A 19,305-nucleotide genomic window follows, 5' to 3' on the forward strand; every position below is an offset into this window, starting at 1 on the left:
AAATATGATAAAGGAATAACAGCGACACTCAAGAAAAATTCTGTGATTCATATATGCATTTACTGGAATTTCTACTTCTTTTCAGGTGTTTACCAAGAGGAACAAGCTTATATTTACACTGTCAAGTATGCTAGAAATCCTAGGTAAAAAAAAAAAAAAAAAAGCTGCCATTATACCTTTGCTCTACTTGAGAATATTTAGCCCACTGTAACTGCATTTTATTACACATCAGATTTTAGTATGCATTTCCAAAACAACTCACACACCTTAACTGCAACCAGAATCATATATGAGAAAACAGCCTTTCAGATGTGCAAATCCACAAACACAAAACTCAGTCCTTGTCCTGTCCATGACCCTCAGTAAACACACACCAAGTATCCCTCCCACAAAAGATTCTGCATAATTTGTTCATTCACTGTGTGGCTAAACAGAATTTCCACAGAAGCTCCTCTGACTCTGAACAGAGTCAGAGTACAACCAGGCAGAGAATCCTTTTCTTCCTCTACTACACACACAGATAAGGAAAAACATTCACAAATGCTTCCTGCTGGCCCTTCCAGCAGCTAACAGATTCTAACAGTAACTCTCCATATGATTCCTTCTGTGTCCCTCTTGCCATCCCACTCCTAACCTCAAGAGCCTCTCTCTTCAGTGTCTAATTCATTAGTGGGACTTTTCTTCCAGTTTGAATAGGAGAAAAAATCATAGACTACTTTGGGTTGGAAGGGGTCTAAAAGATCATCTTGTTCCAACCCCTGTGCTATGGGCAGGGACAACTTCCACCAAGCCAGGTTGCTCCAACCCCATCCAACCTCACCCTGAACACTTCCTGAGCTGGGGCAGCTACAGCTTCTCTGGACAACCTGTGCCAGTTCCACACCACCCTCACAGGGAAGAATTTCTTCCTAATACTAATAGATATAAAATGTTCACACACAAAACACTATATTGACACTATCAGTCACTCAGTCTTTTAAAGCTGGACTGCTTTCTTGACAAGAAAATGACTTGTAAGAGTCCCAGAAACCCAAATAAACAACTGGAAGATGCTAATAAAACATCCACTTCAGTTTTACCTGTGAAATCCTGTCCATGCTCACCTTTATTTGCTTCCTCTTGTCCTGTAAAAAGGCTAAAGTACATCAGACCCTGGCACCAAGGCAGTTGAGCTTTTCTATCACATCAGCCTGAAATAACCCAAAATGAGTTTTTGAGTAACCACAGTGAGCTAAAGTTACTCATCTGGGTAACTTTATGGAGAGTCCCTCTCCATCTCTCCCACGGGAGGAAGGGATTGTCCCACATCAGCTACATCCAAAGAAAGTATGTACCAATGCAATGATGGCAAACCTGTTCCATGAGAACTCACTGCAAACAACCCACTGTAACCTCTCTCTTACTGCACCAGGGTTCTTCTCCTAGTCCAGGACCAGGAAACTGGTTGTTCTGAAAACCTAAAAATGACAGTTTCTGTAGCACACCCTTCATATAGATTCACACAAGACAGTGATGGAAAAAAAGAGTAAAACATGTTTACAAAGTTAGGGTATAGGGTTTTATCACTATGAAATATCTAATATGAATAAGTCATTCTGGTATTTTTCCTCTCTAGTCTAAATCCAAAACAGATGTTGCCAACACAATGAATTGCATTAAACCAGTAAAACTATGCTGAAGTACCTGCTTTTCAACAAAGGGCACTCCAGACAAGCCTGGCAAGTTCCAAATTACAATGTGGCTAAAGAGTCAAAATACAAAACAAATCAACACTGAGAGCCCTTCATGACAAATGGGCATCAGACAGTGGAAACAGTGACTCCTCCAGCCCTTTAGTAAAGTCCTATAATTCAATCTGAGAATCCCATTCCTAAGTGAATTAAAGCCTTGTCTCTAATATGCCTTTTGAGTAAAGACTGAGAAGGTTTTGACAAAGTTCTATTGACCCATCAGACTACTTTTATTGATGCACAATTGTTTCTGGACATTAGTCAGAGATCTACCAAGTCATATAAAATATTTTTCAACCATCAGCTCAATACTGCTGGTATACTTACAAATAAGAATTAGGACATGATTACTGCAGGAAAACAAGGTTGTGACAACAAAAATACATTGAGGAGAAAAAAAATCTGGCTTCCAGAGAAAATGAGACAATCAAGCTACATCTTGGATCAAAAAGCCAAGAGCTCCAGGAAGACAGACCTAGCTAAGGTGGATGCAAATATCCATACACGTGGTAAAAAGAGGTGACAGAAACACCCTACATGCTACCCTGAGAAAAGGCTCCAGAGAACTGTTTTTTGAAGTCAAGTTCAGGTTGAAAAGAAACCCAGTTACAAGCAAAGAAAGTGTTCCCTGCTGCCTCTCCTGTGTTAAGGGAAACAGAATTTGTACCTTTTGTAAGTTATTAAATAAATAACTATGTTATTCTTTACAGTATCAGTGGTTTCCCTATCTGAAACAACCTGAAACACTGACTTTGAATAGCTAATAGTGTAGTAATAATAATTATTACGCATCACAAAGATCACCTTAATCAGAGCTCCAGGGATTACAGAGAACAAGAGCTCTACATTGATCCATTAATTTCTTCTTGTTATGTTCTAAAATGGATAGGTGTTCTTCAATATTGAACACTGAAATAACTGTTGATCCAAAAGAAACCAAAAATAGAAAAAAATTATTGCTCAAGTTCCTGTGGATATGCTCCTGTGAAAAGCTCTGGGAATTCCTCAAAATTCTGTCAGTTAAAATTGGGCAGTGGAGGCACCCCAGAACTGAAACACCCACTCTGGTGAGTTGTGTCAAGAGACAACCCCAGCCCTGTTTAGCTGAACAGAAATGACATTTTTTAAGTTAAATACATTGAGGGGAGAGCTTGAATGATATTATTTTGAAAACTAACTGTAAGAGCACATATTGCAATTGAGAAATCTAATGAGTATCTTTCATTAATTACTTTCAACATGTTTTTGAGCCAACTAAAAGAACCAACCACACACACACTTGGATTGATGATTTCCTTTCTGAAATTGGTTACAACTATATAATTTATTTTTACCAACAGTGTGTTTAATCTCCATTTCTCATATTTTAAACCTTTGGGAAAATAAGAAATCTAATACCAAACCCAGAAGTTACTGACCACCTGCAAAATTTGTCTAATATTTCCTATGACAGCTATTCTACAAGCCAATTACAGCTGAGGAAATACAAAAACCAAAAAAGCACTGAATTTATATACCCCACTTCAATGCACATAGCCTGTGGCTTACAGTTTAAAAATAAGAAACTGAAAATGTTTAAAGCTGGTGTTCAACAGAAACAGTTATTTGCAAACATCCAGGGAACAATATGCATCTCACCTCTATGCCAAAGCCTCCCAGTAACATCCAGCCTTCTTTTCCTCTCCCTGATGTCATATGGAAGATTTTGTTTGATAGATTGCATGTGTTGCCCTGCTAGTAACATCACCATGAAAGGCACTCAATTTATCCAAATTAGACATTATTTTCATGAAGTAAGTTCAGTTTTATTTCTGAACACACACCCTATAGGAAGTATTAAATTCACCAGCTGTTCTCAAGAAACTGATTGTTTTGTATGGTCCTCCACAGTTTGTGTGCATTCATATATGCTCATTCAAACACAAGGCTATGCTTAAAATTTTAATTATATTGTCAGTGTTCTGAGATCTTTCTGCTTTTGAGCTGGTTTGTCATCTTTTGTCTGCTCCAAGCCAAAGGGATCTCAAGCCAGCTACACAGATACCTACAGACTCCATACAAAGAGCACACCAAGCCTTCCTAAAACCCACCAGGTGATTCTGCAGAATGACACAAGAAAGACTTGGAGGTACTCCAGAGGCTTCACAGAAAGGAATGGAGCTGGGGCAGGGTCTGGAGCACAAATCTGATGAGGATGAGCTGAGGGGGCTGGGGGGGGTTAGTTGGGAAAAAAGGAGGCTCAGAGGGGACATTCTCACTCTCTACAACTCCCTAAAAAGAGGCCTTGAGAAAATGGCCTCAAGTGGCACCAAGGGAGTTTAGATTGGATATTAGGAAAATGTCTTCACTGAAAGGGCTGTCAGGTATTGGACAGACTGACCAGGAACATGGTGGAGTCACCATCCCTGGAGTGATTTAAGTCATATGAATGTGGCACCTGGGGACATGGTTTAGTACTGGACTTAGAAGTGCTGGGTTAGAGGTTGGACTCAATGATCTTGAAGCTCTTTTCCAATCTAAAGAATTTTATGTATGCCTCCAGAAAGGTACTGAAGGATACAAAGGCACAACAGAGTTCTAAATATTTGTCCTCTCAGTGTTTTGCAAAATGCTTGATATAAACCATTAGAATTTCTGCTTTTACATGAAGCAGTGGGAGTCACAGAATATTCTGGGTTGCAAGGAACACAAGGATCATTAAGCTCATGGCCCATATGGGATTAATGCCTCAACCTTGGCATTATGAGCACCATGCTCTGACCAACTGAACCATCGGTTCTGTCTTCCTTGAAAGAACTCTGCAAAACTAAAATCTCTGACAGCATCATACAGGTCTGTTTCAACACACTCCAAAAACCCCAAAACCAAAACAACCACCACCACTCTCAAGCTGTATTAGTGTAAGCACTGTATCACTTCAGAAACTGGTGTGTTTGGGCAAAGGAAAAATAAGGTAGAAATAAAGTACACACACATGATGCTTTCTTCAATTTTATCTACAATCACTAGTCCTGTGTATTTAAAACAAGATCTCACAAATCTTAAAAATTGACACAAATCAAAGTTGAAATACTTGATAACAAAAAACTAGCTGTAATATTGTAGGTTTGTTCACTATCTTCTTTTAAGGAATTTATACCTTCCCTTCTTTCTTTTTGTAAGTTGGTGGTGTTTATGTTGAAATGCACAATTATGTATCTTTTATTTTTAAGTGCATTTCAGATAAATACTTCTGTAAAAGTGAAGTTCAAAATATTTTCCTTTTATTTGACTTTTGAACAGTATCCCAAATTGCAGCAGCTATAATAATCACAAGCATCTATTAAATATGAAATATTACAAAGAAAGAGATTTCCAATGTCTACAACTTGAAGTAAGATTTGGTCCTCCCCTCTTGTTGTGCAATTTATCACATGCAACAAAATATAAGAAAAAAAAAATCACAAGTGGCATACTAGAAGCAATCACAGACACATGCATATTAAAATGAAATACAGGGCTGGCCAGATTTTCATTAAACATCTTTTTTACAAGTCAAACTAAACATCATTTTTACAAGTCAAACTGAAGAAAAGGAACAAGCAAGTAACTTCCCCATAAATTCTAAATTATGATTTACTACTACTGCCTTGGATTCTTTTTCTTCTTGCTTTTTTTTTTTTTTTAAGCATAATGATAGCTGTTATTTCTCCTACAATTTCTCCCATCTTTTTGCAACACCTTTGACAGCTCATTTACAACTTCACCAATCAGTAAGAATTTAAACTTTCTTTGGAAAAATCTTTCAAGTGCCAGTCTCCTGAATACCATGAAGGAGGAAAACAAAAAAAAATTACTTCTAAACTGGTAATAAATAATTACAACTCCAGCCTGACACATGCTTGAGCCTCAAAAGACAGTAAATATTAGGAAATGCTACCAAAATATTATTTTTCCTGTTCTCAAATAAGTTGCCAGGAAAAAAGGTAAGCTATAAGGACAAAAACTCAAACCCCAAAACAAAGCCAATATATTTACCCAGGGAACTAAGGTGGCCAAATAAGGAATGAAAGAAACATTAAGGATTAGATATACATTCATAGATATACATTACTGAGACTGCAGAGCAACATCCTATAAAGGTCAACAAAGAGTTCACTCAACTAAGAATAAAATACTCCTGAAATTAAAATAGCAGCCACAAACTCCTATCCGATTTTGTCAACCCCACATTTTGATAAGGAGTTCATGTAGCTTAAGGTCTTCATTCATTACTGAGGGTTTCTAAGGTGTCCATGCAAACATCTGAAAAACCTGTAATTTAAGCAGGTCCTCCCAGTAAGATTCACTTGTCTTCAAACTGTTTTTCTTCCCCCTCAGCTAAATGATTTCAAGACTATCTTTCTCCCCATTTATTCATGTAACATGTACCAAATATAATAAAACCACAAACAGCTTTAACATACAACAAATGAGTACACATTAATTATACTCTTCTGCTCAGAGCCTTTAGCTCTGAAATGCAAAGAAAAGTTTAAATTTTAATTCAAATACATCTGAATACTAAGGCTTTTTTCCTAAAGAAAATGGCTGTCTCTACATGCAGCATTTTAACAGGACAAAACAAATGAGACTGCTCCTTTCCTTATGAGAACTCAAAGGCAGCCTTACCAATTCACTTAGGAACAAGGAAATTAAAAATTATCATCATCACTATCACCTACAGTGAGTAATTTATCATTCTTGCTCTTCACTAGTATCATGTTCCAACAGTGAGTGGCTACAACAAATACAATTAGACAGCTGGCCACAGAAGTGGGAGATAATGTGCTTTTGATGGAGTTTATCCAAGCATGGAGATGGAATGTTTGTCATCCATGCAGCAGAGTTGCTGCATTTTTATCACAGGGAAAAGAAACCTCTGGCAATTAAAACCCAGAATTTTGTGGCTTAAGGATTAATAATCTGGATGTCACTGCAGAGGAGGCTACAGATAAGTAAACAGATGAGAAGGATAAAACCTGCTTTGTAACATGGTAGAGTAGTATTTCCTCTACTCAGAAATCAAGCATTCAAGGTGGATTTAACTGTGGTACCCAAACCAGATTTCCAACTTCTAGCTTAAAAAAATTAGTTTCTCACCTAAGGTTGGAACCAAAGATTCATATGGTAATGCTTCTTGTTGGCTCCCAAGTGGAAGACCTGATATTAAGAAATGAAACTGCCGAACACTTAAGAAAATTTTAACAAGCAAAGATTTTTTTTCCTTAGTCAGAATTATTTTCTGTAGTCAACTCAACTTCCTTTTTCATCCTGAAGGTTTTAATACATCAGTCACGTCCTCTAGTTCATTATCCTTCTTTCACCCCCTTCCTCCCTCCCACTTTTTATACACATACCCTGCTCTTTGACAAAATCTCATGGGAGCAATGAAGAGATACTGCCATTTTCCTCTCAGGGGATATTGTTATTCAGCTAGGAAAGATCAACCTTTATGGACTCACAGGGGAAATGCTTGCAAACAAAAAGGAAAGTTTGTCAATTGATTTCTACACTGAGGGTAATCACCATTATATTTTATCTCAAAAGCTCACACAGTGATCAACTTAGAATACAATTAATGGAGTATTTTTCTAGCAGCATCTACTAACTGATATTAGCCAGATGTCTCATTAAAATCAACAGTGACAAACTCTAGCTCTTTATTAGGAAAATGCACTTCTGCAGGCTAATCAATGTGGGGTTTTTTTTGCTATTATCTTTGTAGGATCGAAATCAAGTCAACTTGCAATAAAAGTACTTTGGGACAATTTCATAGAATGATTCCATGCAACTTTGAAAATCTTTAATCTTTGAAAGCTAAAAAGCTAAAATAATTATATATAAAATTAATGCTAGAAAATGCTTCTTTACGGCAAAGCATGTGAGGAACAAAGACAAAATTAACAGAAGCAATATATTCTCAGAAAAAAACATTAACTACCCCACCACCCTGTCTCAGAATGTCTAAAAGAATAACCAGCACATAAAATACCACATTTAAAACGTTTCTTTTTGCTCAATCATTTTTTTATTTCTTATATGTATTAGAATTTTTTTGGGAAGACTTATTTAATTCCTTGAACATCTGGAAGAAAAAAAAACTATTTAGAGCCTTAATAATTTTTTAAGGCTGTGACTCAATGTATTACAGGAGCATCTGCAATACACTCAAGATGCACCTACAGTAAGACATGAGACTCATCTCTTATGAGCATGACTCTGCTAGGGTTTTTTTTTGGTCACATAGAAGTATGAGAGTAGTTTTAAATAGATGGAAAGACAAACAAATCAGATGTGTCAATGCTATGCTCTTAGTTTTGTGAACTGCATAGCTTTTCTATTTTACACAAGCTCATTATGATGGCTGGGCATTTATGTCCTTAGTACATCCATCCAAACCCAGAAAACAGCTGAGGAAAATCTAAGGACAGATTTTAGAGGAATTTAACATTGTTTTACATGGGCAGACAGTGACAGGGAAAGGGGGAATGGTTTTAAACTAAAATAGGAGAGATTTGGAGCTGGTATTAGGAGAAATTCTTACTGTGACGATAGCGAGGCCCTGGCACAGGTTCCCCAGAGAAGCTGGGGATGCCCCACCCCTGCAAGTGTTCAAGGCCAGGCTGGGTGGTGCTTGGAGCAATCTGATCCAAGGGGTGGGACCCCTTGGGCACTGCAGGGGGTTGGAACTAGGTGATCTTTAGGATCCCTTTCCAAGTCAAAGCATTCTATGGCTTTGCCACAGAACCATGAAGTGCAGCCTCTCCTGCCTGAGGGATCCTGGGGGTGTTCCAAGCCATGACCAAAGCAAGTGTGGTAATGAGTTGCTAAAAAACTGCAGTTATGGTTCTGACTCCTGTCAACTTTTCCAGCATCCTGTCCTGTTAGCAAAGACAGACAAACAGGCTGATAGGAGGAAGCAGCAGACCCTGATAAGGCTGTAATTTCTAGAGATGCCAGCTAAGAGTTTAGCTCTTCAACCATTACGTTGCACACTCCAACCAGAGGAGCCCACAGTCCTTTTCTCTTACTACTTGCTAAATTACTTCCCATCAGTGCAAAGCTTCTGCAAAATCAAGTTCAGCAACAGCAGCCGTGCACTCCATGCTGCCCACACACTTCAGTGCAGAAATGTCTGCCTCACACTGCTCTGGGAGGAAGCATGGAAACCCACCCACATAGCCAGGGACACTGCAAACCACAAGCTGCTCTACAAGAGGATCCCCAGAACAAATAACAGAACTATATGCCCCTACATTTTTCAGTTGCCTGGTTTCTAAGGACAGATTATTCAACAGACAGTCCTAGTTCTGATGGTAACACTGCTGTGCTATCAGCAATGTTGATGCATCAGGAATAAGACAACCAAATCTGCTTCCACACTTCCATGGCTGAGGAAAGGCTGCTTTGAAATGAAATACAAGCATATAAAGATGGATTTCCAATTTGCTATTTTTGTGAAGTATTTTTTGTAAATAAAGCAAAGATTTTAAAAAATGTTAATGTTTGAAAAAAACCCTGAAAAATCCTAAGAGACAAGTACCAAACGCTAGAATTTTGGGGAATGCAGGTAACTTTCTCTTTTTTGTGCAGAAAATGAAAAGCCAGTAGAACAACAAAACATATGCAAACAAGAAAAACATCAAATATTATTTTCAAAGGACAAATTGCAATCTTAAAGCATTTCCTCAAAAATTTCAACATAAATAATGGACTTTTATTGTTCATTTACTGCAAGGTTAGGCAGCCTGATATGATGGATGAACTGTCAACCTTCAACTAAACTTCTACAATCCATCATAGGAACTGTGGAAATTTCACTCAAAGTGTCAATAAACCTAAATGATGAAGTGCAAAATACTTTACAGCATTCTGATAATTTTTTAGAACCTGCATTCACTGCAAAATCTCAGAAACACTGCTCTTGTCCCACTTCCCTCCCCTTCTTCTTGGAAGTCACAAAATGCAGGTATACATCTTGATTTATATGCCAATGATGCCACAGAATCACAGAACAGAAATGAAGTTTTTGTAAGAGCTTAGTGCTGGGGAAAACAATGTTTATAAAATAAGCTATTTTATTTTACCCAAACATCAGAAAGATGACCAAAATTTTGTAAAGATTCCTGTTTAATCAGTTATTCAAATGTAGCCAAATTAAGAAAATTAAACCAGGGCTGCAGTGGAGCTTGATCTCAAATCAAACCTGACTCTGCCATGAGGCAACTAGATTTATCCTACGATACCTTGAAACAGGAGGGGTTCCATTTGTATGCAGTATAAAATACACAGACTTCCATTTAATAAACCCAAAAATGTTACTGTGTATTGACCTAATTTGGTGATAACTAACAAACTCTTATGCAGACTGCTACTCTGCAAAAACATTGGCAAATGCAGCAGCATGACCTAACATCCAAACCAGGAATTATATTGCCTGATGCAGACGTGCAAGATTTTTCCTAAGCAGCTTGTATCATACAGAAACATATTCTTTGTGTCCATGTCAGAGGAAGCATTCAGCTCTTCTTTCTATACTCATGCAAAATCCCAATAAACCAGCTGCAGCAGCATTATCTCAATAGATCAGAAGTAAGCTAAAAATTACCCCTTTACACTTGATTTTGTGATGTGATTTAAGCATGAAACTCCCAGAAGTTTCACAATACTCCAGAGGGCAAAAATTTAAGCTTTTACTACTGATTTCAGAGCATAATGCTCTTTTGTCAAATTTGATGATGGTATTTTAATAAATTGTTAGAAAGCACTTAGAATTTGTATTGCATATAAATGCAAATTAGTGACATCACTGTAAAAATTAAGCCATCCTGCCTTTGCTTATCATGTAGTGTTTGAAAGCTCAATGCATTACTTTGGCAAGCTAACATTAGACTTTGTTGTATTTCAGAAAATGGGTTAGAGAATAAAACAGAAAGATCCCAGTGATAAGGCTCCTTACCCTTCCCTTTCCTCACCTACCTGCATTACCCCATAACACCATTACTGCAGTTTTACATCCATCTCTCATTATAGAAAGGGCTCATCTGACACTTCTGTACTGCAGAAAGGAATGTTTTAATGCAAGGACTGATGATAAATGAAGGATAATTAATGGATTGTCTCTTAGTCCAATGCAATACCGACCATGTATGAAGAAACTGAAATTGTCTTACTGTACACTGTGTGCTCATTGTAATGCTCAGCGTGAAATCTGAAGAGAATTCCAAGTCTGGAGTGGATGCAGTATTGCAGTCGATATGCTGTCAAAAAGGGTAATAAAATTCTGTCAGTAATGGTGAGGAATGTCAATTAAGATCTCCCTTTAGACAAAGGTTGTTCAGTTGTTCTCATTATGAGAGAACTTTTCTAAGGCAATGCTATTTCAGCTTTCCAAAATTGGGAAGAGCCTAAAAAACATTTGACAAAACACCTGAAACTCCTCTTCCTCCCATGCCCAAATAAACAGACACTTTGACTAGTAGTGGTATGGAACTACACACAGAGAGGCTCATTCTGTTCAGGAAAGTTGCTTCTTGATGGCAGCTGCCCCTTGTTGAGAGTAAGCAGCTTTCACAGGCATCTTGACCTGTTCTACCCCTTGTTCATGTAGTCACATGGTAAACTACAGCATCAAACAGGCACGGGTTAAAACCAGGAGATTTTGATTTGCCAGATTGGCTTTGTATCCATCTCAGAATAAATAAGGTTGAAAAAGACCTTTAGAGAATCCCCTTTGCAGTCTTTCACTGGACTTACTCCAGGACAATCATCTCACTCCTGCCCTGGGGAGCTTGAGATTGGACAGGGCACTCCAGAATTCACCTCCCTGGTGTACAGCCAACTCCCTGGGGTGCAAGAGAAGATGCATCTCTCTTGAGCTGCTGGTGATAAGTCTCCTTCCTAATGCAGCCTAGGAGGCTGCTGGCTGCCTCTGCCACAAGGGTGTGTTTTACTGGCTCATGGTCAACTTGGTGTCAACCAGAACCCCCAAATTCATCTCTGCAAAGTTGCTTTCCACCCAGGAGGTCCCCAGCCTCTGTGGGTACATGGGGTTATTCTTCCCTCCTCTCTGCAGGATTTCTGCATCCAGCTCTGAGGTCCTCAGCACAAGAGGGACATGGAGGTGTCAGAGTGAGTCCAGAGGAGGCCACCAAGATAATGCAGCACCTTTCCTGTCAGGAAGGGCTGAGATAATTGGGATTGGTCAGCCTGGATAAGAGAAGGCTTTGGGGGTGACCTAACTGTGGCCCTCCAGCAACTGAACGGAGCCTGCAAGAAAGATGGAGAGAGACTTTTCACAAGAGCATGGAGTGGCAAGGGGGAATGGATTCAAACTAGAAAAGGTTAGATTTAGATTTGGTATTAGGAAGAAATTCTTTACTGTAGGGTGGTGAAGCCCTGGCACATGCTGTCCAGGGAATCTGTGGCTGCCCCATCTCTGGAATTGTTCCAAGGCCAGCTTGGAGGGAGGTCTGAGCAACCTAGGATAGTGGAAGGTATCCGTGCCCACGGCAGGGAGCTGGATGATCTTTAACCCAAAGCCTTCTATGAATTTTCATGCTGCCTTGTCTTTCTTTAGGGAATGTTTTGCTTCCTGAAAAGTTATACTATGAACTATACAGAACAAGCAGCACCTGATGTCAGCAAACACACCGAAGTACCTTCTGTAATAATCATAATGATGAATGGGAACATTTTTAAACTTTCCCTACAAAATATAATCCATTTGTTCTGTGGGATAGCTATTGATTAAAATAATTTACCTATAATGCCACTGTTCCACTTATTAATTTTACTACTTTGTACTGTAACTCCAGCAAACAAGCACATGCATTGATTTTAAGTTATTTTAAAAATCGTGACGGCTAAATGAGAACAAATGAACATAAAACCATTCAGTCCAACACTTATGCTACATGCTGCACGATGACAAAATTTGATTAGCCATCTGAGCTGGACAGTGACTGCTCATGTCAGCATGGATTAGAAAGGGATATGCATGCACTGTTACCAGTAGAGCATTGCTAAAGTAAATTTGGCTTTGGATAGAAGAAATCATAGAACAGACCAGTCTAAATATGGGAAAATTACCTTACTAAAAGCTCAAAGATGGTAAAATAGCAATTAATATAAACCTTCCAGTCTTAGCAGCAAGAACCTTACTGCACTTTTATAATTTTGAAGATGCCAAAGTTTGTGTGTGCCATGTGAATTTTTGCCCCTCCTCCATAAACCAAGAAAAATTCTCATCTGCCTTCTCAGCATTAAGTAATATGGTACCTTAATGACACTGGCTGTAGATATCAGTGTGTTTGAATCCAGCACCTCCACAACAGCTTCTGGAATGACAGCTTTCTTCATACAAGACATATCAAAGCCGTACACATCTTCCCAGAAAAGCAGCTTGTCCATGCGTTTATTCATATCCCCAACAGCTACCAGACTGATGGTGCACAAGTCAGGATAAACTGTAACAACAGAAACAGAGTAGTGAAATTTTATTTTACACACATAGAGGACTTTTTTACTCCTTTGTCTAAAAGTGATAATCTCAAAAGAATAAAAAAAGAACTTTTTTTAGCTCTTGGACAAGGCACTTTTTCTGCTACTTTACTTTCTAGGATCCCATTTGTCCATAGAAGAAACTACACACAAAAACTGAATTTTCACACACTAGTCTGGTACTTCCTATTCATAACAAAATATCTTTATAGTTGAATCCCACTACCAGGAAATTACTGGAAACTTGATGTCTGAAGAAAATAATTTGGAACTGCCTATTCTGGCTTCTATGCAGAGGCTAACCTATAATATATTCCATAATAGTAGACAGATACCCAAACAGAAATTCAGGCAGGGGCTTTGTAATAACAGGAAATCTCTGTGAAAAGACCTTATTTTCAGAAAAAAGCATACATTCTTACTCAAGAGTTTTATTCCTGCTTGCTGTCAGCTCTGGCTGATTCTTACCTTGCAAACTAAAAAATTATTTTTAGGTACTGGAAATAACCACTTTTCTGTCTGCATCTGAAGAGTTGGAAGTGGCCCAACAGACAGAAGAGAACCTCATGGATTCCCTCCCTCCCTCTTTCAGGATAAAGCTATCATTTTACACTATTTTCATATTTGTGCTTTTCCTTCTCCCAAAAACATCTTCAGAACAAGTAAATATTTACAGCTTTTACAAATAGTAGTGGAAGACTGACATTTGCCTTTTTAACAGCTGCTGACAAAGTCAGTCAATCTCTTGGCAATCTCGCCCGATGGGAAAACCCACAAAGAACAGCTGCTATGTACATGGCTGTCTATAACCCTAACAAATAGTAAAAGAAGCTCAATTTATATTAAGCTAGGTTTCTTTTCACAAAGAAATTCCCATGTTTTGTTCTTCAGAGTTTTAAAGCCTCTAAAGTCATATACGTTGAATTCTTGACCTGATTTCAGAAAAAAATGTCAACTAAAACACCCTATTTAATTTAATTTTATTTTATATTAATACATGAAAGGGGCAGTGTTAATACAACTGAAGCCAAATTTCTCTCTTCCTCCCCAGAATCTGGTGAACTGTAAAATTAATTTTGTCTTCAGCTCTGCTTAAAATTATAGTTTATCAAAATGAATAAGTCATTGGTATAGCATGGTAGGTCGCAAAAGCAGTATTTTCCACCTTGCAAAACACTGAAGGTAGAGGCAGCAAATTGAAATTAGACCTTTCATATAGTAAGAACAGTTTTAGGCCAAAGGAAATATTCTTATAAATAGTGATTGTAAAGAATAACCTTCTCGAAAGAAGTTTTTTATTGTTCTATGAAGACATTAAAGTACTGACAATGACATTTTTCTCACTTGCTGACTATTTAAAGCAGAATAAATAAATATCAGCAAGCTGAAATTGGAAACCCATTGGTAAACTATCATCACCCCGACTTTGCAGCTGAGGAAATCGGAGCAGAAGGTGTCTCCAGGAACAGCCCACAACTCACTCAGCAGTACAAAGACAGTTTGATAAGAATCCTAACAGGAAGATGGTTAAACTGTTCTGTCCAAAACAAATCATTTGGTTCCAGCACACCTGACAGCTGTCACACAAGCACAAAACATCCCCATCTGTGGTAGTGAGAGTATCTGCAGGTAGTTTCTGGAGCCATCACTGAGTGAAGACTGTTTCCGCAAGCTTCCCCACGGCTGTTTAACAGTGTGTATGTACAAGACTTGGCTTTGCCTCACAGCATTCACACCTTCAACAGCAACCACTGATGGTCCAAAAATTAAAAGACAGCGTGATACAAACAACAAAAGCAAGGGGTAAGAGCCTTTAAGGGATGATTTTTTTAGGTTTCATAGGATGCAATGGTATGGTGAGAAGAGAGATGAAAAGACTGGCAGTCCTTGGTTACAGAACACACAGGAGCATTGTAGTGACACTGGAAATGAAAATTAAACCCACAACAATAGGTGATCAACTATGTTACAAACTTCCTTCCTCTGACTAGCGCAAATTTCTGGGACATTCTGTAAACCAAAGAGAAATTTAATCACCTCTATCAACCATAAAATATTTGAACTGGATCATAATCAATTTTTATTAAATCTTTGTTCTCACAGCAAATCCTTAAATCAGCAGTGGAACTCATGATTGATTATACAGTGTGCTTAAGAACAAGGGAAAATGTAAACACAAAATGCTCCAATTTAATCTGCATTTTCACTGTTAATAGCAGCAAAAGTAGACAACGTCTATTCAGGCTTCACAAAAAGAAATCTATGTTCCACCAACAGGGTTCAGGCAGAAGACTATAGAGTTTCATTAATTTACAGACCCACCCATGCCCTATACACTGTACCGAGATTTGACTGAAAATGTAAGCAATGCTATCTGAATCATCTAAACACTGGAGTTTTGTACATATTTAAAAGCACCTGCAAAAAATTGCATTTGCCATTTCCCCATTACCCTTGATTTCCCTGGAAATCCTCTGCTCTTTCTGTAACACTTTCCTATGCAATCCTGACAGACTTGTCATTTTTTTTTTTTCCCATTAAGCCTATAATTCAGTAATTATTCCTTTTCACAGGTGAAATGAGCAAAATGCTGATTGGACAAGAGCACACACTCCTCCGAGCTCTCCCAGATTCATCACTTTGACCATCTGTGTCCTTCTCGACTCGGTGCCCACAAGCCATCCGTCACCAGAACAGCTCACGTGGTGGGGAGAACATGATGGGAAATCCTTCAGCCCTCAGCAATGCCTCACAAACTTCAGGATGCTGAAGGGGAAGACAGCAATCCTCCAGATACACAGCAATAACTCCATGTGAATACCATCATCATTTTGAGTGAAGGAGCATTATGTTTTGGATCAATTATGTTTTGGATGAATTATGTTTCAAATGACACCTTCCTTACCTTTGTCACCCCTTGACAATGTGAACTGGACTCAAGTGTGTGAAAAAAATCTATACTTGAGAAACAGTTCTAAAGAACAAACAGATGGGCCCTGGGCAGCAAAAATGTTATGTTCCCAAACAAAGCTATTCTATACTGTACACATTACCCTAGACAGTTTGGCACAATCCACCCCAGCATGCCAATAGGCTGAACTGAAGTAATGACGATATGACTGACTGAACACATATCTGGAAATCTGGATTCTATTCCCGGCTCAGTCACTGAAAGATCTGGTCAAACTGCAGCTGCTGCTATTGCTTTTTTCAGCTTTCAAATATTCTCTGTAATAATGATCTTGGGCTCAATAGTACCAAGTGCCTTTAGACATAATTAAGCAGATTGAGGAGTTTCTCTGGTAAGGCTTCACCTCAGAGTAAACTCTTAGTTCTGGCTTATCTGGATTTGGATGGGCAATTCAGCTGCGCTGCAGAAGAGTCTGTGCTGCTGAGCAGCCTTCTCATGGACCCAGGGCACAACCTTTCACCTGCTGGATAAGCTGGCAGAGGAACAGCAACTGCAAGCACCTTAATGAAACTGCTGACAGAACTGAAAATCCCATCGGTGCCTATACAACTCTGTGTGCTTTAGCAAGAATCAAAGAAGGGCCCAAGACCATTGTCAGACCCCAAAGGATGAGTGTACTGCAGAACCAGGACATCCCACCTCTCAAAGGAATTGCTGGGAGTTACAAACCAAGAGCAAGCCTACCAACAATACAGTTTAAACAGAGGTCAGAAATTTCTGGCCCTTTTCAGAAGGCTTTGGAAGTAGTAGCTAAACATAAAATGTTTCCTTACGATTTTAGGGAATGTTTCTGGATTTAATTGTATTCCAGTGTAAAATTATCACCACATATCTACACAGAGTACACACCTATGTTCCTGATGTGGCTGGACTATTCTACATTCCTGAAAACTCTTATTCTGTCACATTGCTCAAGTGGCTACTAAATATTCTAAAACATCTCTTGCTTGTATATTCAGCTTTGTGAACAACTGCATAAACCCCATTTTTCCTGCGGCACTCAGTAGTATACAAAAGCTCACTGCAACCAGAGGGAAGCACTGCAGCAAGCACTGTGACACAGTCATTAATCCAATCATTAGGTCAGTGTAGTGAAACTGTGTGCATGGTTAGCACAAAAGAGGAAAAAAACTCCAGACTGATGACTACAATTGAAAAGGTCAATATGAAATACAATACTGACAAAGGAATTAAGCACATGCAGAACTCATGCACAAAACTGCATCACATGGGAATAAATACTTACAGGCATTTAAACACTGCTTAAGATGACATTATCTAAGCTACTTAAATGGGTAAAAGAACTCCAAAGCAAGCACTTTTGTTTTGTCACAACCCTACCCTCAAGCAATAAAAATAAAGAGCATATTACCACCAGAATAAATATGCTGAACTGAAACAGTGTAATTCCATTTGTTATTTCATATGTTTGAAACTATGTCCTCCCCACACAACTTCCCTCCCTCAGGAAAACACCCTATCCACTTTTCCTCTAATCCACAATAGCCTACTCAAACAGCATCACATCTTACAGGATAAAACTTATTTTCCTCTGTTCATAGCTATGCAGAAACTTGGATTTCGGGGGGGGGAAACAAATGCCCACATATGTGGGAAGAAATAGGGAGGAAAAATTTAGTCTATACTTAAGAATAAATAGCCCCCTCTATTCTTAAAAACACCATTAACTTGAGACCTTGGTACCCCATCTAATGTTCTCCTATTGCCCATACAGTAAATTAATGCCTTGAAGCTCCTACTAATGGAAGCATTTTTCACCGAGACTGGCAACTTTCTCATCCATGCATAGCTTATTCTAAAGCTCTGAGTTCATTTAGCTTATCCCCAGAGCTAAATTTATTAAAAGAACTGAGCACCAACCTGAGCCTCCCTCTGCCAGGTACTTGTCCTTTGCATAGATGACAGAATCCAGCATTGACTCGAAGAGAAGGAAATAACCCTGTTTGCAGAAAAGAGAAAGAATTTAGAAATCATTGTGTTTCTTATACTTAGTCATTCTACAGAGAGGCTTTATCAACACAGTTCAAGAACATTATAAGCCCATTCACCCAGAGAGTTTTTCAACAGCAGCACTGTCACTTCAAAACTTGTTATATGAAGTATCATCTTTAATTTCCCAAACTGCAAGTATGTAGCACACAGAGAAAATAAATACACCATCTACACCAACAATTACCAACAAGAGTCCTACAACATCAAAAGACATTGAATTCAACTCAAAGCAAGTGAAAAGCTGCATGTATTGATTTTTTAGTAATAACTGTGAGGTTCCAAGAAAAATAGAAATAAAAAAGCCCTTCCCCTTCAGATCTGCAAGTAACACTAAAACTATTGTCAGAGAAAGGCCAAATGGAATGCATCTTTGCTTCCTCATATTTGCAACCTCGTGGTGCCCTGTATCAACCCTGGGCAGTGCTCACTAAGAGAGGTGGAAATAAATCATGTACCAAACATTGGTTCTCTGGGTGTTCTACATCATTTAGCAGCACCCAGACTTGCAAAATTTCTAGGACAAAAATGGTAACAACTAGATTTCCACAGGGCTTTTTTGTGTTGGAATTAATTTTATTGCATAGGATGCTGCTATTGGTGTTTAGGATAATTTATTGTAAACTTCAGTGAGTCATTTGCTGAAACAGGGAAACATTCCTTATTTGAATATTTGAGATATTAAAAAACTCAAATAGAAGTATCAAATAAAATTTGCATTTTATAGACAATATCCCCTTTTCCAGCTGATTCTAAACAAACTGCACATTTATGAGACATACAGCCCTTTGTTTTCCCATTGATATACTGATTTTATACCATTCCCATCCTCCCTGTTTGAGCATTGTTACTCAATATTGTAACATATTTCATCTACATCCTCACAACACCAAATCAGTTAAAACAAACGCCAACAAAGATTTTGAATTTTCATTTACTTAAATGAAAATTTCATTTTCATTCTACTTAAAACACAGCTTAGCCACATGGCTTGATTTAGTCAGCAAGAATAAAATGGTCCACCGAAGTCCAGATTTTGGACCTGCAGTCCTACAAGCCCTATTAGCAGTA

General features: G+C 38.4%; 1 protein-coding gene across 2 annotated transcripts in view; it reads right to left on the reverse strand.

Annotated features, from left to right (window-relative positions):
* The window catches only part of PRMT3 (protein arginine methyltransferase 3), a 56,632-nt gene that overhangs the window by 10,728 nt on the left and 26,599 nt on the right, over positions 1-19,305 (reverse strand). For both annotated transcript variants that reach the window (XM_053946438.1, XM_053946439.1), the window contains exons 10-12: positions 18,106-18,184; positions 13,032-13,219; positions 10,925-11,011 (exon numbers count right to left, since the gene is read on the reverse strand). In XM_053946438.1, coding sequence (XP_053802413.1) covers positions 10,925-11,011; positions 13,032-13,219; positions 18,106-18,184 — 354 coding nt within the window. The remainder of the gene's footprint in view (positions 1-10,924; positions 11,012-13,031; positions 13,220-18,105; positions 18,185-19,305) is intronic.

The sequence above is a fragment of the Vidua chalybeata genome, chromosome 6 (assembly GCF_026979565.1).
Source record: "Vidua chalybeata isolate OUT-0048 chromosome 6, bVidCha1 merged haplotype, whole genome shotgun sequence".
Lineage (NCBI taxonomy): Eukaryota > Metazoa > Chordata > Aves > Passeriformes > Viduidae > Vidua > Vidua chalybeata.